This window comes from Bufo gargarizans, chromosome 1 (genome assembly GCF_014858855.1).
Source record: "Bufo gargarizans isolate SCDJY-AF-19 chromosome 1, ASM1485885v1, whole genome shotgun sequence".
Lineage (NCBI taxonomy): Eukaryota > Metazoa > Chordata > Amphibia > Anura > Bufonidae > Bufo > Bufo gargarizans.
This window is the reverse complement of record NC_058080.1, coordinates 540,326,308-540,353,295: the sequence shown is the minus strand read 5'-3', so window position 1 is coordinate 540,353,295 and position 26,988 is coordinate 540,326,308. Positions and strand designations below refer to the sequence as shown.

The 26,988-nt window shown below is 45.7% G+C and overlaps 1 protein-coding gene across 1 annotated transcript in view; it reads left to right on the top strand.

Annotated features, from left to right (window-relative positions):
* Nucleotides 1–26,988, top strand: part of LOC122934316 (solute carrier family 2, facilitated glucose transporter member 5-like) — a 61,789-nt gene that overhangs the window by 21,512 nt on the left and 13,289 nt on the right. The window contains exons 7-8 of the mRNA XM_044289698.1: nt 15,693–15,880; nt 24,739–24,849. Of these exons, the coding sequence (XP_044145633.1) occupies nt 15,693–15,880; nt 24,739–24,849 (299 nt within the window). The remainder of the gene's footprint in view (nt 1–15,692; nt 15,881–24,738; nt 24,850–26,988) is intronic.

Below are 26,988 nucleotides of genomic sequence, written 5' to 3'. Positions count from 1 at the left end.
ACCAAGATATTTCTCTCACCCAGCATGGGTATATGTAAAATGACACCCCAAAACACATTCCCCAACATCTCCTGAGTACGGCGATACCAGATGTGTCACACTTTTTTGCAGCCTAGATGCGCAAAGGTGCCCAAATTCCTTTTAGGAGGGCATTTTTAGACATTTGGATCCCAGACTTCTTCTCACGCTTTAGGGCCCCTAAAAAGCCAGGGCAGTATACATACCCCACATGTGACCCCACTTTGGAAAGAAGACACCCCAAGGTATTCAATGAGGGGCCTGGCGAGTTTATAGAAAAAAATTTATTTGGCATAAGCGGAAATTGATTTTTATTTTTTTTTCTCACAAAGTCTCACTTTCCGCTAACTTAGGACAAAAATTTAAATCTTTCATGGACTCAATATGCCCCTCAGCAAATACCTTGGGGTGTCTTCTTTCCAAAATGTGGTCAGTTGTGGGGTGTTTGTACTGCCCTGGCATTTGAGGGTCTCCGCAATCATTACATGTATGGCCAGCATTAGGAGTTTCTGCTATTCTCCTTATATTGAGCATACAGGTAATGAGATTTTTTTTTTTCCGTTCAGCCTCTGGGCTGAAAGAAAAAAATGAACGGCACAGGTTTCTTCATTCGCATCGATCAATGTGGATGAAAAAATCTCTACCAAAAAAAAGAAAGGAGGGGAAAGGCGTCTGCCAGGACATAGGAGCTCTGCCCAACATCCATACCCACTTAGCTCGTATGCCCTGGCAAACCAGATTTCTCCATTCACATCAATCGATGTGGATGAATAAATCATTGGCGGGATTTTTTTTTTTTTACATACAAAGTGTTTGCCAAAGCATAGGAACGCCGCCTCTTCCTCAGCTCATATGCCTCGGCAAACGTATCTGTTACTGCAGAGGAGAAATCTCGTCTTGCAGCGCCGCATACACCGACTTGCGTGTAATCTGACAGCAGCGCAATGCTTCTGTCAGAATGCACATCAGTGCTGCAGCTAGTCGATCGGTTAGTCCACCTGGAAGGTAAAAAAAAAAAAAAGAAAAAAACAGGCCGCAACGCAATAATTTTGCTTTTTTTTTATTTATTTTTTTACCTTTATAGAACAAACCTCTCCTTCCCCATGGGTCAATGTGCAAAGCGCAAATCGCCCAAAGATGTGGCGAAGTGCGTTATGCACTTTGTCCCAGGTGAAAGGAGAGGTTTGCAGCAGCTGTGTGAGTGAATGGGCCCTAATAGCCCTGTGTGCCTGTCCTGGTGAGATGATCCCTATGCTAATAGTGTACCTGTGAGTGGTACTTCCGGAAACACTCTCCAAAGCATAGGGCAGGGTGGTCAGGACAGTCAGGACAGAAATAGCGGGTGTCACGCCTTATTCCACTCCTGCTACAGACACAACATCTTTTTCGCGGTGACGGTTGGGTTGAGGTACCAGGAACGACATTGGGGAAATGTCGCTCGTGTAGACGGCTAACTACACTGGTGGATGGGGCCACGGAACCTCCTGGGTACAGGAGGTTCTCGATGATCTCTTCCTGAAATTTGAGGAAGGATCCAGTTCTCCCAGCCTTACTGTAGAGAACAAAACTATTATACAGAGCCAATTGAATTAAATATACAGACACCTTCTTATACCAGTGTCTGGTTCTGCGGGAAACTAAATACGGAGACAACATCTGGTCATTGAAGTCCACCCCTCCCATGTGAAGGTTATAGTCGTGGACTGAGAGGGGCTTTTCAATGACACGGGTTGCTCGCTCAATTTGTATTGTCGTGTCTGCGTGAATGGAGGAGAGCATGTAAACGTCACGCTTGTCTCTCCATTTCACCGCGAGCAGTTCTTCGTTACACAGTGCGGCCCTCTGCCCCCTTGCAAGACGGGTGCTAACGAGCCGTTGGGGGAAGCCCGCGCGACTAGGGGGAAGCCCCTCTCAGTCCACGACTATAACCTTCACATGGGAGGGGTGGACTTCAATGACCAGATGTTGTCTCCGTATTTAGTTTCCCGCAGAACCAGACACTGGTATAAGAAGGTGTCTGTATATTTAATTCAATTGGCTCTGTATAATACCACAGGCGCCAATCCATTCTAGAAACAAATGCCTAAAGAGGGCCACACTTGTGTAAAAATTGTCCACATAAAGATGGTACCCCTTGCCGAATAAGGGTGACACCAAGTCCCAAACTGTCTTCCCACTGCTCCCCAGGTAGTCAGGGCAACCGACCGACTCCAGGGTCTGATCTTTTCCCTCATAGATCCGAAATTTGTGGGTATAGCCTGTGGCCCTTTCACAGAGCTTATACAATTTGACCCCATACCGGGCGCGCTTGCTTGGGATGTATTGTTTGAAGCCAAGGCGCCCGGTAAAATGTATCAGGGACTCGTCTACGCAGATGTTTTGCTCTGGGGTATACAAATCTGCAAATTTCAGGTTGAAATGGTCTATGAGGGGCCGAATTTTGTGGAGCCGGTCAAAAGCAGGGTGGCCTCTGGGACGGGAGGTGCTGTTATCACTAAAGTGCAGGAAACGCAGGATGGCCTCAAAACGTGCCCTGGACATAGCAGCAGAGAACATGGGCATGTGAATTGGGTTCGTGGACCAATATGACCGCAATTCATGCTTTTTAGTTAGACCCATGTTGAGGAGGAGGCCCAGAAAAGTTTTAATTTCGGAAACTTGGACTGGTTTCCACCGGAAAGGCTGGGCATAATAGCTTCCCGGGTTGGCGGTTATAAATTGTGTGGCATATCTGTTTGTTTCGGCCACAACTATGTCTAAGAGCTCCGCAGTCAAGAACAGCTCAAAAAATCCCAGGGCCGAACCAATCTGAGCTGTCTCAACCCGAACTCCAGACTGGGCAGTGAAAGGGAAAACTACAGGTGCGGCTGAAGTTGGGGACTGCCAATCAGGGTTTGCCAGCACCTCTGGGATTCTAGGGGCTCTACGGGCACGTCTTTGCGGTGGCTGCGACGGGGTCACTACTGCACGTGCCACCGTACCAGCTTCAACTGCCCTTCTGGTGCTCGCTACTTCACCAGGTTGTACGGCAGTGCTGGTACTAGGTCCAGGGAGGGCTGGGCTGCTGGTGTACGCCTCACCACGTAATCCGACAGCACCAGCCCCACTCTGCTGCTCTTGAAGCGGATCCTGCGCAACCTGTGGTCTAGCGACACGGGGCCGGGTACACCTGGCGCTATCAGGGACCTCAGCCTCCTCGTCCGAACTTTGGGTCAGAGAGCCACTGCTTTCTACAGGTTCGTATTCTGACCCGCTGGATTCATCAGATGAGGGTTCCCATTCCTCATCCGACTGGGTCAAAAGCCTGTAGGCCTCTTCAGAAGAATACCCCCTGTTTGACATGTGGGCAACTAAATTTAGGGGTATTCCCTGAGACTACCCAAGAAAAAAAAGCAAGCCTGTGTTACAAAGGGGAGGCTAGCGAAGTACCGGAGGCCGCTGCGGTTGATAAAAAATATCAAAACTGATTTTTTTATCGCCGCAGTGCGTGTAAAGTGATTGTGCAGCGATCAAAAAAAAATATTTTTTTTTGTCACTGCGGTGGGGCGGGTGTGGGCGAACGCACGTGTGGGCGACCGATCAGGCCTGATCGGGCAAGCACTGCGTTTTGGGTGGAGGGAGAACTAAAGTGACACTAATACAATTATAGATCTGACCGTGATCAGTTTTGATCACTTCCAGATACTATAAAAGTACAAATGCTGATTAGCGATACGCTAATCAGCGAATAACGGACTGCGGTGCGGTGGGCTGGGCGCTAACCAATCCCTAAACTACCTAACCAAGGGGCCTAAACTATACCTAAAACCTAACGGTCAATACCAGTGAAAAGAAAAAGTGACAGTTTGCACTGATCACTTTTTTCCTTTCACTAGTGATTGACAGGGGCGATCAAAGGGTTAATTGGGGTTCAGGGGGGGGTGATCTGGGGCTAAGTGTGTAGTGTTGGTGTACTCACTGTGTAGCCTGCTCCTCTGCTGGATCCAACCGACGAAAAGAACCAGCAGAGGAGCAGGCAGCCATATAACAGATCATATTTACCAATATGATCTGCTATCTGGCGCTCTGATTGGATTTTTTAAAAATCATCAGCTTCCCAGCCGCGATCATTGGCTGGCAAGCTGATGACGATTTACTCCTTGACTAAATGCCGGCCCGAACTGCGCATGCGCGGGCCGGCATAGCGCGTCATCTCGCGAGATGACGCGTATATGCGCCAGTCTGCGCAGCGATGCCGCCTCCGGACCGCACATCTGCGTTAGGCGGTCCGGAGGCGGTTAAACTGTGCAGGCCGGTGTTATGCCACTTTTCTATACCCGGACAAAAGTCTATACCCGGAAGTGATGTAGCTGCACCGGAAGTCACGTGGACGCGTTGGAATCAGCAGGAGGAGGGGTATAGAAAAGTGGCAGAACACCGGCGTGGCAGCTAGAGGTTAGAATAGAGAGGGTCACGTGATCGCAACTCACGTGACCACGTGACCAGTTTCTATGGTGCTGAGGACGCTCCTGAGGTTGCACGCCTCAGATCAGAATCGACCACACCTGCTGGAGGTAAGGGGTGGGTCACATGGTCGTGCCTCCCGAAGTCATGTGGCCCGTTGCTATGATACTGAGGACACAGCTATTTGCAGCTCAGGATAGATACGGACTAGCAGGGCAGCTTGTTGGTATTTAGTATATAAAGGGGGGATAAACGAAGTGAGAATGAGCACAAATATAAAAAGAATGGGCACGAAAAGACTTTGCACATAAAAAGGACTAGTTATAAATAAGAGTTATGCTAAAATAACTGAATGAAAAGATGATTAGGAATAAACGCTGAAACGATCATAGCTAATGAATAGCAGTAGTCTAAAAAGACCACAATAAAGGATATTATTCAGTTATAAGGTCTGGCATGGTGCACAAACCAGTGATAGAAAGAATTGTTGTATGTATATACAGATGTAGCAGGGTTAACATACAAACGCTTAACTCAAATTTCTTAACTCATCGCGTTATCTTGAAACAAAAGCCATTGAAAAGCAATTGAAGGTGTTTGCTTAACGCATTTAGTTTAGATAACACATCTCATAAAGCATGAGTGTTAACTCTACTACATCTGTATATAGGGCTGCATAAAAAGGTGCATACTCGGTGTATGGGAACTATTAAATTAAAGGTGGGGGTAGGGGGTGTTGTGACTGATTAAAAACTTTATGATGATACTTTCGTTCTGTGAATTGAATAAATAATTTGTTGAATAAAACTAACAAAGTGTCATGATTTGTTTTAGACCAGAAAGATATACCTATTTTATAAGTTTATCTCCAATGCCTCATTCAGTCCATATGGGTTTAGGCTGTTCAGTTTAAAAATCCAATACATTTCACGACGCCTAATGTATTGGACGTCTTTTTGTAAATGTACCGGAATTTGTTCAATTGGTGTTACAGTAAAACCGGATGAGCTGCCCTCATGATGTTCCACTGCGTGTCTTGAAACGCTATGTTTGAGGTATTTTTTCTTGATATTGGACCGATGCTTGTTAAATCTATTGCGCTGGGTTTGAATGGTGCGACTCACATACTGTAAGCAATAAGGGCACTCCAGTAAGTAAATAACCTGGGTGGAATCACAATTCAAGAAACTCAAAATGAAAAAGGATTCACCACCACTTTGGCTGTGGAAGGTTGATCTTTGACGTATCATTCTGCAGCAGAGGCATCTCTGATGGCTGCATTTGAAACTGCCTTTGAGGGCAGAAACACCCAGGTCCTTAGTGGCACTTCTAACTGGTCTTAGTTTGCTAGGTGCAAGGAAGTCCGCGCTCTCTGGAATGATTTGGTTGAGTATGGAATCTCTTTTTAAAATATGCCAATGCCTTCCCAGAATGGCTTTCATAGCATCATGATTTTGATTGTAGATTATAATAAAATTACAAGTATATGGATTGCTACCGGTGTAGCAATGTACTGGAATTTGTTTAATTGGTAAATAACATAGGTGGAATCACAGTTGGGCACTGGCAACTCATGCCATTCATGCTGCAGCTGTCCTTTATCCCCCTCATATGTATTTTTGAAGAGACGCTGACGCTGATGCAACAGGTGGCCCTGTAGCTGTTGGGTACCCACAATGAGAAACTCCCATAGGGGAAGTGGAGGTGCTGCCACTTGAGGAGGAGGAAGAGGAGTCCGAGTTGGTGGAGAAAGAGGACAATGATGATTATGGTGACACCAGCCATAACACCCAATTGTCTCAGTTGGGAGTGGAGGTGGAAAGAACTGGCTCCTCGGACCCACTGGCCAGAATGGAGATCTGTATGCTCCCTTTCAGTAACAGGCGTGTCGTTGACATCAAGCAGTATGATGATTACTGGATGGACACCCATGCTTTTAGACCCTCGGTGCCAGGGCAAAATGGGGGAATGTTTTCCTCTTGCAGAAAGGGAGGCCAAATTATGTTGCTACCAGGAAACAGTCTGTATGCAGTTTTCCGCAGCTTAAGGCGAGCAGACGCCTGCCGCCAGTGTGTCTGAAAGGGAGCCCCCTCATCGCCCTCCCGCCACCACGAGCATCAGAAGCCACAGCAGCCATTTCCGTCTCATGGTGGAGCGATTTATCCACTTGCTGCACCAGGCTGAGGCCAGTCATGAAGCCAATAGCTCCTGCCTCAATGCCCAGGTTCAAGCCTACCTAAACTATGGCCAGTTTCTGTCGCAGGCAGACTGGAACAGTATCCCGGACTGGCACAGCACGCTCTCTTTCTTATTCCTTGCTGTCACGAACAGCAGGTGTGAACCCACTGTGCCACGTGTCCTACCTCCTCTAAGGGTGTTGTCTAAGTGATCCCCTCCATCGTCAAAGTACATCTGATGGTGGGGATAGACTTTCCCAAGGGGAACACCAGGTCGCTACCTCTTAAGAAGCATAGGCACACAAGGCAGCTGGCCCAGGCAGACCAGGAGGTACCTGAGAAGGGAACCAGAAGTACAGGGGTTGTCAGCAGACTGAGTTGTTACCAGGAGCAACAGAGCAGGACCGAAGGATGAGGCAGAGGCTAAGTCAGGGCAGGCGGCACAGGTATAGGTCGGCAATCTGGGTCGGCAAGAGGAGAGTGAAGCCAAGCAGGCAGGGATCAAACGGGTAGCAGAATCCAGGAACACAAGTACGAGTCAGGAACACAGGCACACAAGCGGATATCAGGAACCTTAGCAGGAAACAAGGACCATGACACAGAGGCATCTGGGAAGGTGGCTGAGCCACTTATATATATGCAGAAGGGCTAGGATTGGTCAGCGAGGTCACATGACCTAACCCATAAAACCCAGGAAGTGATGCATGCTGGCCCTTAAGGAAGTGCTGTAGGAAACAAGCAGCAAGCTTGCTGTGGCCAGGGCTGAGAGGAAACTGTGGAGCGGATCCCAAAACAACAGTGCCTACACAGTCAGAGCCCCGGACTGCAGCGGTGAGTTGGAAGCACTGGCTGCAGATCACCGATGAACACGGCGCCCGGGACCGCGGCGGTAAGCATGGGAACGGCGGCATACAGCAGCTGCTGTTACACTTGCCGAGCTTACAGAGTCATCTCGGAGAGGGTTTTCAGCGCCAGGAGGATGCAAGTTGTCCTCTGACAGTGTCCAAACTATCACTTTTTTCAAAATGAACCAATACTGGATTCAGGAGGATTTTCACACTCCTTCAGCTGATCTTGCCCTGCTGGTGGTGCCCCATCTCGCCACTGTTGCTGTCTGTATGCCTAACTACTATCACATTCTGTACAGCTGTTGTTGCCACCTCTATAATGCCACTAATGCAACCTGCCAACCATCACGTTCTGTACAGATGCTGCTGCTGCCTTTATTATGCTACTAATGCGTCCTGCCAAACTTCATGTTCCTTGCGGCTGCTACTGCTGCCTCCATCATGCCACTGCTATGAACTGCCTACATTCACATTTTGTATGGCTGCTGCTGTCATCGCCTTCATCATGCCACTATCAAGCACCTGCCGCGACCTGCTGCCATCATCCTCTGTAAGGCTGCTGCTGCCTCTATCATGCTGCCGCCTTTTTACCAACCATAATGCCTCTCTATGTACCATAATGCTGCTACTGAAGCCATCACCTCAGCTGCTGCTGCTGCTCCTCGTTGTTAATCCCCTACTGTCACCACCATTAACGCAAAGCATGTGCCACCACTATCACTACTATTACTTTCCATTTCAACACCATGATTGCAACCAATTATAGAGATTGACCCCTGACCTCTGTAGGGGCAGGAACAGAGAAAGGTTAAATTACCCCCTCCCACCACCGTTCACCAGTGTGTTCCTGCCCCTACAGTGATCAGGACAGAGGAAGGTCTCTCTGACAGTCAGGGAGGTGAAAAGGATTGTTATATTTATTTCTTATTTTTTACCTGGGCACCGCAGTCTGCGCTTCCCTTGCTCCTAGGGACGTCCCCTGGCCTCCGGTGGTGTATTTCAATGCTGGCAGGGAGACGGCAGGGTCACGCTCCCTGTTGATCAGGAGCCTACCCTGATGCTGCCACTGCCTCCTATCTCCTAGTGAGACTAGCAGGCATTGACGCAAGAGCCGTGCATGTAGCAGGCGTCTGACATCACTTCCGGGTTCAGAAGTGCGCGCCCATACCCAGAAGTGCTTCTAAGCCCAGGAGCCGGCAGGCACAGAACTGAGGGAGGTCTGGTGCCAGAAGAAGATGTTGGGCCCTGAGATGTAGCCATCTAGGGAGCTGGAGGCTCCTTCACAGCAAACCGTGAGTGTATGGCAGCAGACTCTGAATATATGTGGGAGCCATGCATTTTCAGGCGTCCTGGGCCTAGTGGTTCCACTCTTTCGGGGGGGGGGGGGGGCTGTGTTTTTCTCTCCCTCTCCCTTAATGAAGTGCTTTCCGGGGCATGGCTCCTGCATATATTTCTGGCTGAGTCAGTATGTCCTGGGCATATACAGTCAGGTCCATAAATATTAGAACATCTACACAATTCTAACATTTTTGGCTCTATACACCACAACAATGGATTTGAAATGAAACGAACAAGATGCGCTTTAACTGCAGACTGTCAGCTTTAATTTGAGGGTATTTACATCCAAATCAGGTGAACAGTGTAGGAATTACAACAGTTTGCACATGTGCCTCCCACTTGTTAAGGGGCCAAAAGTAATGGGACAGAATAATAATCATAAATCAAACTTTCACTTTTTAATACTTGGTTGCAAATCCTTTGCAGTCAATTACAGCCTGAAGTCTGGAAAGCATAGACATCACCAAACGCTGGGTTTCATCCCTGGTGATGCTCTGCCAGGCCTCTACTGCAACTGTCTTCAGTTCCTGCTTGTTCTTGGGGCATTTTCCCTTCAGTTTTGTCTTCAGCAAGTGAAATGCATGCTCAATCGGATTCAGGTCAGGTGCTTGACTTGGCCATTGCATAACATTCTACTTATTTCCCTTAAAAAACTCTTTGGTTGCTTTTGCAGTATGTTTTGGGTCATTGTCCACCTGCACTGTGAAGTGCCGTCCAATGAGTTCTGAAGCATTTGGCTGAATATGAGCAGATAATATTGCCCGAAACACTTAAGAATTCATCCTGCTGCTTTTGTCAGCAGTCACATCATCAATAAATACAAGAGAACCAGTTCCATTGGCAGCCATACATGCCCACGCCATGACACTACCACCACCATGCTTCACTAATAAGGTGGTATGCTTAGGATCATGAGCAGTTCCTTTCCTTCTCCATACTCTTCTCTTCCCATCACTCTGGTACAAGTTGATCTTGGTCTCATCTGTCTATAGGATGCTTTTCCAGAACTGTGAAGGCTTTTTTAGATGTTGTTTAGTAAACTCTAATCTGGCCTTCCTGTTTTTGAGGCTCACCAATGGTTTACATCTTGTGGTGAACCCTCTCTGTATTCTCTTGATTGTTGACTTTGACACACATACACCTACCTCCTGGAGAGTGTTCTTGATCTGTCCAATTGTTGTGAAGGGTGTTTTCTTCACCAGGGAAATAATTGTTCGGTCATCCACCACAGTTGTTTTCCGTGGTCTTCCGGGTCTTTTGGTGTTGCTGAGCTCGCCGGTGCGTTCCTTCTTTTTAAGAATGTTCCATACAGTTGTTTTGGCCACGCCTAATGTTTTTGCTATCTCTCTGATGGGTTTGTTTAGTTTTTTTAGCCTAATGATGGCTTGCTTCACTGATAGTGACAGCTCTTTGGATCTCATCTTGAGAGTTAACAGCAACAGATTCCAAATGCAAATAGCACACTTGAAATGAACTCTGGACCTTTTATCTGCTCATTGTAATTGGGATAATGAGGGAATAACACACACCTGGCCATGGAACAGCTGAGAAGCCAATTGTCCCATTACTTTTGGTTCCTTAACAAGTGGAAGGCACATATGCAAACTGTTGTAATTCCTACACAGTTCACCTGATTTGGATGTAAATACCCTCAAATTAAAGCTGACGGTCTGCAGTTAAAGCACATCTTGTTTGTTTCATTTCAAATCCATTGTGGTGGTGTATAGAGCCAAAAATTTTAGAATTGTATTGGTGTCCCAATATTTATGGACATGACTGTACTTGCAGATATATTTAAGGAATTCTGCACTGATTTTACTCTCCGGTTTTACTCTCTTGCTATAGGTCTTTAAAGTGGCTTTGAAGAAGCCCAAGAGAAGTATAAAATGCATTTAATGCTATGCAAAACTTCCTGAACAATACTCTAAAAAACTCTGTAAAGAGTGTATAACAGGAATTGTAAGAGAGGAACAGCCATCTGTCATGCAGGAATTCAGGTCTATGATCCACGAGGAAGTTAAATCTTCTCTTGCATCATTCCGTGAGGAGACCATTGGCCTTCAGCCTCCCAAACACCAAAGATTGGTGAAAAATTCCTCCTCAGACTCTGACGGTCTGGAAGATGAAGCTTCCTCGTCCAAAAGATTGGATGACGATAATCCCTTATCAGAAGGAAAGGTTGTAGAGGAATCAAAAAAAAAATTCCACCGAGGAAATGAATGACCTTTTAAAAGCGGTCAGAGATACGATGGGTATAGAGGATATTCAGAAACCCCATTCGGTACAAGAAGAAATGTTTGGTGAGCTAAAGGCCAAACAATCTAGAGTCTTTGCCATTAATGAAAACATCAAAGAGATGGTAATGGATGAATAGGCGAATCCAGAAAAGAGACTTGGAATCTGTAGAGAATTCAGGAATAGGCTCTCTTTTGATCCCACTGAGTCGAAAGTTTTCAATGAGATACCAAAGATCGATATACAGGTGGCGAAGGTTAATAAAAAGACCTCGCTACCTTTTGAGGACTCCACTCAGTTAAAAGACCCCATGGAGAGGAAAGCTGATAGTCTCTTGCGTAAATTCTGGGAAGCAGCCATGTACAGTATAAAAACTAATATTGCAGCTACATCAGTGGCCAGGTCAATGTACCTCTGGCTAAATGAGCTAGAGAAACATCTAGCTAAGAAAAATCCAAGGGAAGAAATAATAGTCTATTCCCTTACTGAAGTCTGCAACAGGGTTTTTAGCAGATGCGTCGGCTGAAACAGACAGATTTTCGGTTACACAGCGTTATCAAATCCCGCTAGGAGAGCAATCTGGATGAAATCTTGGGCAGGAGATAAAACTTCTTAGATGAAATTATGTTCCATTCCTTTCTCCGCAGAGTGTTTGGGCCAGTCCTGGACAAAATACTAGAAGAGGCCACAGATAAGAAAAACGGGTTCCCTGAGGAGAGACCCCCTAGGATAAAATTGCCCTTTCGTCCCCAAAATAACCAGGAAAGGTCTTATCGGGGGAAGGGCAAAACGGAACGCTGGAGTTACCAAAAAGGGGGGCACGGTAGAGGGTATCTCCTCAATCCCCAAAATAAAAATGCAGACAGACAATGATGCTAGGATAGGGGGGAGACTAAAACAATTTGTTCCTCAATGGGAGTCAATAACTTCAAACCCCTGGGCCATAAACATAATAAAAGAGGTTTACCAGATAGAATTTTCCTCTCCCCCTCCAACATGGTTCCGCGTCACTTACCATTCCTCAAAGATACTCCTAAAAAATATCTGGGCAGGTGTTCAGGAGCTCATAAAATTAGGAGTAGTTGTTCAGGTGCCTCAGTCCCAACAGGGACAAGGCTATTACTTAAATCTGTATGTGAAGGTTCTCATTTACCCAGGTCATGGCAAATCTGTAAAGAATAAATTAAGGCAACTGGAATTACTGTAGATTTCTTGAACACTCGTTCTTCCAATGAGCTTTCTCAATTCTGAGTGACTGTACAAGAATTCTCTAGGAAAAAATATGTAACTGAATCAACATCTGGTAATTATACCCAGCATGGGGTCAGAGGTCATTATACCCAGCATTACTTAAATCTGTTCCTTGTAAAAAACCTGGGGGTTCTTACCGAACCATAATAAACTTAAAGGATCTGAACAGGCATATAACATACAGGAAGTTCAAGATGGAATCTCTGAGCACTGCCATACTGCTGATAGGGAAGAACATGTAAATGTGTACGATCGATTTAAAGGATGCGTACTTTGCATAGTTTGTCGCCCTCCCCTTTGAAATTTCATCTGCACCCAGGGTCTTCACCAAGGTGATAGTGGAAATGGTGGCTTTCCTGAGGAAAGAGGGACTAACTATAATTCCTTATCTGGACGATTTTCTAATAATATTATATTCAAAACATTAGATGGAAGGAGATCTAGGCAGATTTTGTCATCTTTTAGAAGATCTAGGATGGGTAATAATCCAAAGAAAGTCAGTCCTACTACCAAAGACGAGGATTAAATTCCTCGGCATACTCCTAGACTCAACAAAACAAGCATCTTTTCTTCCACCAGAAGAGAAGCCATGAGTCTCTTAGGATTAATGACAGCCTGCATCGTGGCAGTTCCCTGGTGTCAAATCCACTACAGATCTCTCCAGGCCTGGTTACTGAGGAAATGGGGGAAACGCCAGAAATCACTAGACCAGTAGTTTCTGATCCCGGGGCATGTAAAAAATTCCATCCTATGGTGGCTAAATTCAAAAAAATTGGGAAAAGGAGTAGTCTGGCAGAAAGTACCATCCATAGTAATCCACACCGACGCAAGCGGTACAGGATGGGGAGCAAAGGTCGGCGAAAATCTATATAAGGGAATCTGGTCTCCAGAGATAGCTGCCCAGTCATCAAATTATTGCGAACTCAGAGCCAAGAAGGAATTGAAGGGCCAGCACATAAAGATATTCTACAACAATGTGACAACTGTATCCTACCTAAGACATCAGGGGGGTACAAGGTCAGTGAAGCTAGGAAACCTGTCAGGGAAAATATTCTCCTGGGCGGAAAATACAGTAAAGTCCATTTCAGCCATTCAGCTAAAGGAAAGCAAAAACTATGTAGCAGATTTCCAAAGCAGGAAAAAAGTAGACCAGGGAGAATGGTCTTTAAACAAACAAATTTTCAACATGATTGTAAAAAGATGGGGTCATCCATCCATAGACCTATTTGCCTCAAGGGACAACCCAAAGGCTCCAATCTTTTACTCTCTAAATTCCAGGGACCAGCCCCAGACGACAGACCTGGGATTAGGATCTCGCTTACGCTTTTCCTCCATTCCAGCTAATTCCCAGAGTTATACAGAAGGCCATTCAGGAGGAAGCAAATCTGATTCTGATAACATCATTCTGGACCAAAAGTAGTTGGTTCTCCCTGTTGAAGAGATTATCACAACAACCATGGATCCTTCCCCCCAGGAAGGACATTCTGACGCAGGGCCTGATCACGCATTCTCGTCCGGAATTCTTCAAGTTATTGGCATAGTCCCTGAATCTCAAATTTTGAAAAGGGTCTATCAGAGGAAATTATATCCACTTTGAAAGGAAGCAGGAAGAAGGTGACATCATCTATATATCTAAAGATATGGAAAAAGTTCTGTTCCTGGGTAGGAGAAATCACACCCAATCACTCAGAACCTAATATTCAGCAGATTCTTGAATTTCTTTCTGAGTTGGGTAGAGTTGGGCCTTAGACCCTCTACCCTGAAGGTTCAAATATCAGCTCTGAGCGTTTTCTTTGATACTGATTTGGCTAGCCATAGATGGATTAAAAGCTTCATCAAAGCTGCATCTAGATTAAAACCTTCAATTAGACCTCGAGTCCCTTCCTGGGATCTAAGTACTGTTCTCAAGGGCCTAACAAGACAATCTTTCAAACCCTTAGAAGGAAGTTCCATTAAGTTTCTATCTCACAAGACTGCTTTCTTCATAGCCATATCATCGGCCAGGAGGCTGGGGTAAATACAAGCCCTCTCTATCTGGGAACCATATCTTACCATACGAGATGACAGAATAGTCCTGAGGTTAGACCCAGGCTTTCTAGCTAAGGTAGTATCTGATTTCCATAAAGACCAAGAGATAGTACTACCTTCCTTTTGCACAGATCCTAGAAACTCTAAAGAGGAAGAATTTCATTTCCTGAATGTCAGGAGAACGGTCCTAAAATATTTAGAGGTCACAAAGGACTTCAAATTAGTGGATAACTTGTTAGTACAATTGTCCCACGTAAATAACATTACCCCCTCCCCAGCCACCTTCAACATACAGTCTCATGTAAAGAACATAACCCCTTCCCCAGCCACCTTCAACATAGGAGCTATAGCTGTCACAGAGTTGATTCAAACATCATGGTGCAAGGGACAAAGTATAAAAGAAGATGACTCACTGTATAAAGAGAAGTACAGTAAACCTACATGCTTTCACTATATCCAAATTCTTTAACGTGAAGTAATAAGTGTTGTGGGGATTCGCTCTGGTAGTTAGGATTAGCGGGTGCAGCACAGAGGCAAAGTACAAGTTCTTGGTTCAAAACATTAGTGTTAATTCACACGTGAAAGCAAAACAAAAATGCAAGTTGCTTGGTGATCGTTCACGCACATGAAAAGTTAATATAAATAACAGTCACCTTTTCTCCTGGGTGTTACTTCACACTCTGTTGGAAGTTCTGCTTTGTCAAGGCCACAGGCAGGCGTTAGGCGGCCTGTTAGCCCTCACAGGGGTCTGAGCCCTCTAGCCCGGCTCAAGCCGCAGATCCCAACACAGCCCTCAGATCACAGCACACAGACCTCCTGAGCTACACTGTCAGATGGAGGTAATCCTTCTCACTTAGCAGTGCTGGCTGTTTTTTATGCCTGGCAAAACCCGGCCTGGAACATGGGGAGTAGTCACCCACTCAGCACTTTGATTACTCCCAGTAAGAGCCGTCCCGAATCAGCTATTACAGCCATACTAAGTATCAAGGTGTCAAACAGCAACTGCTGCTGACACATAAAATCTGGCTCTTAACTCCACCGAGGCCAGGAACCTCGGTGACACGTCATCCACGATGATTCCTTGTACCTTCTTACAGTGTGAATAAGAATTTCAAACTTGTGCACAGTATAACAGTTTGACTAGAACACATGTACAACACAGTAATAAAAGAATTATAGTGAGGTAAACTATAACCCAAAAGAGAAAAAAGAATTACAAAGAGTACATTATTACTGGGAAGAAACCAATAGCCTGTAGTTATAAGTTGCATGTAATACCTATTACTAGTGTACCTCTAATGCAATCGGACAATCTCTGTCTATTGTATTCTGATTATTATACTTCTTCACCCAGCACTGAAACAACTGTGGGGTGATCGAGACCATCAAAAAGAGATTGATGAAATGCTGCAAGAACAAACTTCCCGGAGAAGTAGTCGGAGTCTGACTGTCGTGGAATTGCTGAGAGAACATTCACTACGCTGGCAGCTATATATGCTTCTTGCATTGACCATAGCTCTACAACTATGTGGGATGAATGCAGTAAGGCCTACTAGTCATCTACTTTATATTATAAGTTACCACATATGTGTCTTTAATATATAGAATACATGGACATTGATGCAACAGTGATAAAGAATCCTAGAAAAGAAAGTCCAGTGAAAACGATATGTTGTCATGATTCTTCCTCTACCTCAGGGCTTCTGTGCCCAGCATCTCCCACTTTTGCTTGGCGCATCTCCCACTTTTGCTTGGCTAGGCATTCTACAATCTTCTCCCGCTCTTCAGCTCAGGAAATCTGTCCCTGGCATCTTTCTCTCTAACATTGCTATTCTCAGTCCTCTGCACTTGGGTTTTTAAAGGGCCAGCACACACCAATGCATCTTATCTCCAAACAGCGTCCAGTGGTCTCAGTCTTCATAATGACCCTTACCCCATCTTCCCATGCTGGAGTTATCTATGTAATGTTCTCCTGATCTGTATTCCTTGGTATTGCCCTGACTTATGTTCTAAAATATCTATTGCCCATCTATACATCAAAGACAAGCTACTAGAGGACAGTCAGCAGCTACTGCCCAGCCAAGATCTGGAGGAGACATCTGCCGCTTCCTCCGGTAGGCAGGCAAGTAGTGATGAGGAGAGTGGCATGGGAGCTGGTGTTGCGAGCGGTCAGGCTCCTGGTTCAGAGACCATTGAGGAGGATATCAGTGTCATGCAGACAGTACTCGATGATGATGTAGCTGATGGCAATTGGGAGCCGGGTGATGAAGGGGCTTCATCATCATCGGGAGAAGAGGGTGGCAGCTTGCGCATGAGGCAGCGGCAGAGCCAGCAAGTCGGTAGCAAGGCCGGGAGTCAGCAAGGTGGCAGCAGTGGGAGGTTGGGAGCCAAACGTGCCCGGGGTAGACCACCCACTTCGCAGGAACCTACCTGCCCGGAAAGTAGTGGTGCCAGGGTTCACCAAGGCAGCGGCGGTAGCAGTCAGTTAGTAATGTTGGGGGTAAAATCACCTACTCGGCGGTGTGGCAGTTTTTGTTAAGCCGCCGGAGGAGGTGAACATGGTCATTTGCCAAATGTGTGGGCAGAAGGTAAAGCGTCACCAGGGTGCCAATGTTGGCACCACGGCCCTGCATCAACATATGCAGCGTCACCATAAAGTACCCTGGGAGAACCGTGGCTCCAATGTGGCACACACCCGATTTCAGGCAGTCAAGGCTCCACCACCTTAGCCGAAGGGAGCTCCTGCTCCTCGCCCTTCTACTCCTCATCAGTAACTCCATCAGCAATCGATCACCGAAGCGATTTCCAAGAGACAACAGTGCGCGTGCACTTATCCAACAGCGTAGAAGCTGAACGTGCTCCTGGCCAATTTGCTGGTGCTGCAGTCCCTCCCTTTCCAAGTGGTGGACTCTGTTCCTTTCAGAGAACTGATGGATTGTGCTGAGCCGAGGTGGAGAGTACCAAGCCATCATTTCTTTGCGAAAAAGGCAGTACCAGCCCTGCACACATGTGCAGAACAGAAAGTGGGCCAGTCCTTCAGCCTGTCGGTGTCTGCCAAAGTGCACGGCAGCGCCGACACGTGGAGTTGTAACTACGGTTAAGGACAATATATGTTCTTTACGGCCCACTGAGTAAATGTAGTTCCTGCTCAGCCAAACCAGCAACTTCGCCAGGTGACGCCGCTTCTGTCTCTCTTCCGAATGTTCTCACGCCATTGGTCCTGCAACAATGTCCGCCTCTGCCTCCTCATCCTCCACCGTGTCCTCAGCCTCCACTGCAGGGACAATTCACAGTGCTCCTCCAGCATACCACGTGTGCAGGGCACGGCGGTGTCATGCTGTTCCACATCTCGTTTGCCTGGGCGAACTGAGTCACACAGGTGAGGAACTGCTCCGTGTCCTTCATCAAGAAATTGAATCCTGGCTTTCTCCGTGACAACTCAAAATCAGAACTATGGTGACCAACAACGCCCTGCATGGCGCACGTGTTCAATCTGGTTGTCAAGCAGTTCCTGAATTCTCCCACCCATCTGCAAGACTGCAAGACTAAAAATGGCCAGGAAACTTTGCATGCACTTCAGCCACTCATACACCACCAAGCACACCCTCCTTGAGCTGCAGCGGCAGAACGGCATCCCCCAACATAAGCTGATATGCGATGTTGCCACCTGTTGGAATTCCACCCACCAAATGTTGGACCAACTATACGAACAGAGAAAGGCTATACAGTCATGTGAAAAAATTAGGACACCCTTTGAAAGCATGTGGTTTTTTTGTAACATTTTTAATAAAAGGTTATTTCATCTCCGTTTCAACAATACAGAGAGATTAAAGTAATCCGACTAAACAAAGAAAACTGAAGAAAAGTCTTTTCAAGATCTTCTGTAAATGTCATTCTACAAAAATGCCTATTCTAACTGAGGAAAAAGATAGGACACCCTTGCCCCTAATAGCGAGTGTTACCTCCTTTGGCTGAAATAACTGCAGTGAGACGGTTCTTGTAGCCATCTACCAGTCTTCGACATCGGTCTGAGGAAATTTTACCCCACTCCTCAATGCAGAACTTTTTCAGCTGTGAGATGTTTGAGGGGTTTCTTGCACGTACAGCCCTTTTCAAGTCACCCCACAGCATCTCAATGGGATTCAAATCTGGACTTTGACTTGGCCATTCCAGGACTCTCCATTTCTTCTTTTTCAGCCAATCTTTGGTTGATTTACTAGTATGTTTTGGGTCATTGTCATGTTGCATGGTCCAGTTCCGCTTCAGCTTTAATTTTCTAACTGATGGTCTCACATGTTCTTCAAGCACCTTCTGATACACAGTAGAATTCATCGTGGATTCTATGATGGTGAGCTGACCAGGTCCTGCTGCAGCAAAGCAGCCCCAAACCATGACACTTCCACCTCCATGCTTCACAGTTGGTATGAGGTTCTTTTCTTGGAATGCTGTGTTTGGTTTACGCCAAACATGTCCTCTGCTGTTGTGTCCAAATAATTCAATTTTGGACTCATCTGTCCAAAGAACATTATTCCAGAAGTCCTGGTCTTTGTCAACTTTATCTCTGGCAAATGTCAGTCTGGCCTCGATGTTTCTCTTGGAAAGCAAAGGTTTCCTCCTTGCACACCTCCCATGCAAGTTAAACTTGTACAGTCTCTTTCTGATTGTAGAGGCATGTACTTCTACATCAACAGTAGCCAGAGCCTGCTGTAGTTCTCGAGATGACACTTTAGGGTTTTTGGAGACCTCTTTTAGCATCTTGCGGTCTGCTCTTGGGGTGAACTTGCTGGGGCGACCAGTCCTGGGCATGTTGGCAGTTGTTTTGAAAGCCCTCCACTTGTAGACTATCTTCCGGACAGTGGAATGGCTGATTTCAAAATCTTTTGAGATCTTTTTAAATCCCTTCCCAGACTCATAGGCTGCTACAATCTTTTTTCTGAAGTCCTCTGACAGCTCTTTTGCTCTCACCATGGTGCTCACTCTCACTTCAACAGTCAGGAGCACACCAAACTAAATGTCTGAGGTTTAAATAGGGCAAGCCTCATTCAACATGCAGAGTAACGATCTACTAATTATGTGCACCTGGTGTGATATACCTGTGTGAGATCTGAGCCAATTTAAGAGGGAATACATGTGAGGGTGTCCTATCTTTTTCCTCAGTTAGAATAGGCATTTTTGTAGAATGACATTTACAGAAGATCTTGAAAAGACTTTTCTTCAGTTTTCTTTGTTTAGTTGGATTACTTTAATCTCTCTGTATTGTTGAAACGGAGATGAAATAACCTTTTATTAAAAATGTTACAAAAAACCACATGCTTTCAAAGGGTGTCCTAATTTTTTCACATGACTGTAAATGATTTCTTAATGATCCAAGCGGACAGGAGTACTCCCCTGTGTAACTTCAATGTCAGCCAATGGCAGCTCATGCGTGACATCTGCCGTTTGAGGATTCCACGTTATTTGTCATTTGCCAGGACTACAGGATGAAGAACGTCATTCCACTGCTTTGTGTCCTGGAATATGAAGATGCTGGTGAGGGGACTGGAGACGTAGCAACTTCATCTCACGGCTACATGAGCCCTGTGGAGGCTGAACTGGAGGAGGAGGAGGACATTGGAGCACAAGCAATGTGTAACGAAATGGGAGGTTTTTCTATACAGGTGATAGGAGAGGAGGAGCAGAAGCATCCGGAGGAGCAAGAGGGGGATGAGAAAAACGAGGCAGATGACCCAGGCACACCATGGCACTGGCAGTATGCAGTGGAGATGGAGACAGAGAGTCCCTCCGAGTCACTTGCGCAAATGGCCCGCTGCATGCTCACTTGCTTGGGTAGTGAATTGTCACCATTCGGCAGAGGGATGACTTCTGGCTCTACACCTTGTTGGACCCTTGCTCTCGGTCCAAAATGGGGGCTTTTTTTACACCTGCTAAGAGGGAGGAGAAACTAAACTACTATAGAGACATCCTATGTAGTTAGTTGGCCGCTGCCTATCTGCGCCATCGTCCATCCTCTCGCAGGTCTGACCGGGGCTGCCATGGCTGCTGTTGTGGGGCGGGGGGGGGGGGGGGTAGGAGCAATACCAGCTCCATCAGCAGCAGCTTGAGTCTAGAGTTGATGATGAGCAGCTTTCTTAACCTGCCTAGTGAAGAAACTACTCAGCAGCAGCAGCTAGACCTGGAGCAGAACCTGAAACAGCAGGTGGTGGCATACTTGGACAGCATCCTGCCACCCCACATTGAAGATCCGCTGGACTACTGGGCAGCCAAACTGGATTTGAGGCCGCAACTGGCCGAGTTTGCCCTGGAAAAGCAGTCCTCCCCAGCCAGTAGTGGGGCATCAGAGCGGGTGTTTAGTGTGGCGGGGGCCATAGCAGAACTCGCCTGACCACCCAAAATGTGGAGAGACTGATCTTTGCCAAGATAAATGAGACGCCGATCAGTCAGGATTTCCACCCACCAATGCATCAGATTAGATCATCCCTGCTGCCTCACCCAAACCTTGGCAAAATAGACCAATTTCTTCTGGCTACCTGCCTCAGCTACTATTCTGATGCTGCCACCCTCCTGATGCCACACATCTGATGCCAATTGCTCCTTCTTACACCCACCATTGTCAGCGGGTACTGTTATTGCTACCCACCTCCACACTCTGTCACTGGGTCACTCTGTGGTCTCCTGATGCTGCTGCCACCTTACCACTCAGGTCTCCTCATGCTCCTGCTGCCACCTCCACACTCTGTCATTATGCCACTCTGTGGCCTCCTCATGCTGCTGTTTCTGTCACCTCCACACTAGGTCACCTTGCTACTCTGTGGTCTCCTCATGCTGCTGCTAAATCAACACTATGTCACTGGGCCACTCTCAAGCCTCCTCATGCTGCTGCTGCCACCTCCACCCTATGTTGCCCTGCCACTCTGTGGCCTCCTCATGCTGCTGCCACCTCCACACTATGTCACCTTGCCACTCTGTAGTCTCCTCATGCTGTTGCCAACTCACAACTCTGTCTCTGGGCCACTCTGCGGTCTCCTCATGCAGCTACCACCTCCACAGTATGTCACTTTGCCACTCTGTGGCTTCCTCATGCTGCTGCTAAATCAAGACTATGTCACTGGGGCACTCTGTGGCCTCCTCATGATGTTGCTGCTTCCACCTCCACACTATGTCACCTTGCCACTCTGTGGTCTCCTCATGATGCTGCCAACTCACAACTCTGTCTCTGGGCCACTCCGCGATCTCCTCATGCAGCTACTACCTCCACAGTATGTCTCTTTGCCACTCTGTGGCCTCCTCATGCTGCTGCCACCTCTACACTATGTAAATGGGCCACTCTGTGGTATCCTCATGCTGCTGCTGCCACCTCCCCACTAGGTCTCTGGGTCAGTCTGTGGCCTCCTCATGCTGCTGCTGCTGCCTCCTCCACACTATGTCACCTTGCCATTCTGTGGCCTCCTCATGCTGCTGCTAACTGAACACTATGTCACCTTACCACTCTGTGGCCTCCTCATGCTACTGCTAACTCAACACTATGTCCTATGTCACTTGGCCACTCTGTGGCTTCCTCATGCTTTTGCCACCTCCACACTATGTAAATGGGCCACTCTGTGGTATCCTCATGCCGCTGCTGCTGCCACCTCCCCACTATGTCTCTGGGCCACTCTGTGGTCTCCTCATGTTGCTGCTACCTCAACACTATGACATTGGGCCACTCTGTGGACTTGTCAAGCTGCTCTCCCACCCTCTCCACTTCATGACTGGGCCATTATTTTGCATTTTTGCCTGGTTGACATCATCATTGATTTGACCCTTCTTCTGATCTGTCAGATGGAAGGAAAAATGAGACACACAATGGATCCTGTCTGTGTAGCAGCTGTAAGGCCTGTATGGTCCCATCAGAATTGGCTTATGATTTGATAGCCAAAAGCAGGAGTGGGTACAAAACACAGAAGACATGCAAATATTCCATTCACATGTCATCTCTTTTTTGGATCCACTCCTATTTTTTGGGGGGCTTTAGCAATACTGATGGATTACTGACCAAATGCTGACCGAGTGAAGACGGATGCTCAACAGACAGGATCTGTTGGGGGGTTATTGGGCAAAGGAAGGGCAAATTAATCAGTGACGTCAACACATACTTACTGCTGACACCCTCTCCACTCCACAGAGTGTTAGGGGGGCTCTACTTGTATAAGTGTTTAATAGAACAGGTTCTGTAGACATTTATGTGGAATCAGCTGATGACGGTGTAAAAGGAGTGCGCTCTTTCACACCACAGTAGGATCTTGGGCCTCTGCACAGTTCTTTATACCTGGTGCTTACATCGACCTGTAAGGCTGAGTTCACACTTGAGTTATTTGGTCAGTTTTGGCCCCGTAGCTGCCCAAATAAGTGAAGTGTGGAGTGATTCTAAGAGCCATGCCTGTCATGTGCGTGTCATACTGACTCACAGTATTGTTTCAGTACCACAGCAGACTCCCTATGTGTGTTTCTGCAAGGCACAGTGTACTACACCACTATACAGGCTCTCTGCAGCCAGGAAATAGCAAATAAATTCAGATTGAATAGAATCTTTTCGGAAAATTCAGCAAACCAGCTAAATTGAGATTTTGAGAAATTCGCTTATCTCTAGTTATATTTCTATTTGTAATGATGTAAATGGTTACTATAAATATTGTATAGTTTTTATGTAATTATGGCGATATTGGCATATAAGCTATATCAGGGGTTGGATGGATCCTATCTGTTATGCTTGATGAGGAAGGGGATGGTGCCTCCCAAAACATTGTGTCACAGGATCTGATGGAATATAATTCAGTCAGATAAAATTGTCAATAAAGTTGAAAGTTATGGAAAGTTATGAATAAAGGAGTTTCCTGCATGATCAGTAGCCATAAGAAATATGTGTATTTGAGTATTTTAGACATTGTTCAAACGCGAAGGTGGCTGGAAAATATTTACTATTGGGATTAAAGGGGTTGTCCAGGTTCAGAACTGAACCCGGACATATCCCCTTCTTCACTCATTCAGTATGAATGAGTGGAGCATCGGAGCATGAATCTCTCCTTGCCTTGGGTTGCATTGCGCAGGACAAGGGCTGTTTGTTTACGCTTTTACACTGTGAGGCGGAGGCTTCTGCCTAGCAGTGATCCTGGTGACGTCACCGGCACTAATGGGTGGTCTATAGCGCTGTCCTAGCCTGTTTTACGGGTACTTTAGTTTGAGCAGAAAGAGAGGGGCCTTTAATCTGGTACCAATGGTCAATAATAGATTAAAGGTTTTCTACAAATATACAAAAAAAAGTTGCCACCAAAAAAAAAAAAAAAAAGGTTCTTAATGGGGTTAAGGTCTGGACTCTGTGGTGGCCAATCCATGTGTGAAAATGATGTCTCATGCTCCCTGAACCACTCTTTCACAATTTGAAACCGATGATTCCTAGCATTGTCATCTTGGAATATGCCCGTGCCATCAGGGAAGAACAAATCCATTGATGGAATAACCTGGTCATTCAGTATGTTCAGGTAGTTAGCTGACCTCATTCTTGGAGCACATGCTGTTGCTGAAACTAGACCTGACTAACTGCAGATCATAGCACTGCCCCCACAGGCTTGTACAGTAGGCACTAGGCATGATGGGTGCATCACTTCATCTGCCTCTCTTCTTACCCTGATGCGCCCATCACTCTGGAACAGGGTAAATCTGGACTCATCAGACCACATAACCTTCTTCCATTGCTCCAGAGTCCAATCTTTATGCTCCCTAGCAAATTAAAGCCTTTTTTTCTGGTTTGCCTCACTGATTAGTGGTTTTCTTGCATTGTGCGTGTGGAAATGCTCTTACTTTCACTATTAAACATAGCCCCGAGTTCTACTGTTGTTTTTCTTCGATTTAATTTCACCAAACGTTTAAGTGATTGCCGATCACGATCATTCAGGATTTTTTTCCAGCAACATTTATTCCTTGAATACGATGGGTCCCCACTATCCTTCCAGTTTTTTATAATGCGTTGGACAGTTCTTAACCCAATTTTAGTAGTTCCTGCAATCTCCTTAGATGTTTTCTCTGCTTGATGCATGCCAATGATTTGACCCTTCTCAAATAGACTAACATATTTTCCATGACCACGAGATGTGTCTTACAACATGGTTGTTTAAGAAATGAGAAGCAACTCATTGCACCAGTTGGGGTTAAATAACTTGTTGCCAGCTGAAACATAATCGCCCATGCAGTAATTATCTAAATGGGAGGCTCATAACTATTTGCTTAGTTAAATCCAGGTGGCTACTTTTTTTTTTGGACAGGCAGTGTATTTAGAACTTTCCTTCATAATTGTAGAATATCTAAATAGAACATTGATTATCAACAGTTTTAAGTGGCTAAGTAATCCTTGAATACATGTTTTTTAGGTTTATTTTTATGCTGTTGAAGTTTTTAAAGCTGCTGGGTTCCAAGACAAAGAAATCCCATACTTAACAGTTGGTATAGGAGCATGTGAGTCCGCCTCAGTGATCCTATGTGTAAGTGACAACCAATGTTTCCTACATTTCTGTAGCAAGGAATTACCGTACATAGAATTTCTAGAGAACGTGTAGGTATGTCAGAGTGTGCTATGTGACTACTGTACCAATCATTTTACTAAACGTAGTTACTTATTAATTTTCTGTTGCATTTTAAATGCTTCTGTCTGATAAATTTTAACTTAACTTTAAAGTATAAGCCTAGGAACATAAAGTGAACTGATCATTAATTTCCTAAAGATCTACAGTAATAGCACAATAAATCAAGGTAATGTAAGCAAGGCGGTGAAAAAGCAGGTATATTATAGAAAAAAGTAAAACTGTAGATGGGAAAACTCCTAATGATATGTGTGCTCTTCTCTGAGGTTGGTTCACAGATAGAATAGATTACTCTGTTAAACCAAACCAAAAATCAGCACCACAATCCATGATGAAAACTGCATGTAACATATACAGTTTTTGTTGTGGATCTTGGTTGTGGATAAAGTAGTAGTAGGTGTTACTCACTGAATTAAATTATTGGTGAAAATTCATGATCATTTTGTCATAGATTTTAGGTGCAGATTCTGCAATCGAAATCTTGCAGAAGCATGTAATGTATGAACCCGGCCTACAGAACAGATTTTCACATGGACAAAATTCAAACTGTATGATTTAAACCAGTGATCAAAACCAGCTTTCAAGCCATGTTGGATTCTTGTACCCTGTGCGTGTGGCTTTGTAGCTGCTGGTGAGTAAGGCCCCTTTCACACGGGCGAGTATTCCGCGCGGATGCGATGTGTGAGTTGAACGCATTGCACCCGCACTGAATACCGACCCATTCATTTCTATGGGGCTGTTCACATGAGCAGTGATTTTCACGCATCACTTATGCATTGAGTGAAAATCGCAGCATGCTCCTCTTTGTGCGTTGTGGTGCGATAATCCACGCAACGCAGGCCCCATAGAAGTGAATAGGGTTGCGTGAAAATCGCAAGCATCCGCAAGCAAGTGCGGATGCAGTGCGATTTTCACGCACGGTTGCTAGGAGACGATCGGGATGGAAACCCGATCACTATTATTTTCCCTTATAACATGGTTATAAGGGAAAATAATAGCATTCTGAATACAAAATGCATAGTACAATAGTGCTGGAGGGGTTAAAAAAAAAATAATAATAATAATAATCAGCGGTATCATTGGTGACACCTGTATTTTCTAAATGGGAAAATTTAAAAGGCCTGTCGGCCTGCTATGATGGCAGAGTCTACAGATAGATTTCCAGTTGCTCTGACCCATTAGGCCCCTTTCACACGGGCGTTGCGGGAAAATGTGCGGGTGCGTTGCGGGAACACCTGCGATTTTTCCGCGCGAGTGCAAAACATTGTAATGCGTTTTGCACTCGCGTGAGAAAAATCGCGCGTGTTTGGTACCCAAACCCGAACTTCTTCACAGAAGTTCGGGCTTGGGATCGGTGTTCTGTAGATTGTATTATTTTCCCTTATAACATGGTTATAAGGGAAAACAATAGCATTCTGAATACAGAATGCATATTAAAATTGCGCTGGAAGGGATAAAAAAAAAATGTAAAAAAATTTAACTCACCTTAATCCACTTGGTCGCGTAGCCCGGCATCCTCTTCTGTCTTCATCTGAGCTTTGTGCAGTAACAATGACCTTTGGCGATGTCACAGTCATCACATGATCCATCACATGATCTTTTACCATGGTGATGGATCATGTAATGACTGTGACGTCACCAAAGGTCCTTGTTACTGCACAAAGCTCAGATGAAGACAGAAGGAGATGCCGGGCTACGCGAGCAAGTGGATTAAGGTGAGTTAAATTTTTTTACATTTTTTTTTTAACCCTTCCAGCGCAATTTTAATATGCATTCTGTATTCAGAATGCTATTGTTTTCCCTTATAACCATGTTATAAGGGAAAATAATACAATCTACAGAACACCGATCCCAAGCCCGAACTTCTGTGAAGAAGTTCGGGTTTGGGTACCAAACACGCGCGATTTTTCTCACGCGAGTGCAAAACGCATTACAATGTTTTGCACTCGCGCGGAAAAATCGCGGGTGTTCCCGCAACGCACCCGCACATTTTCCCGCAACGCCCGTGTGAAAGGGGCCTAATGGGTCAGAGCAACTGGA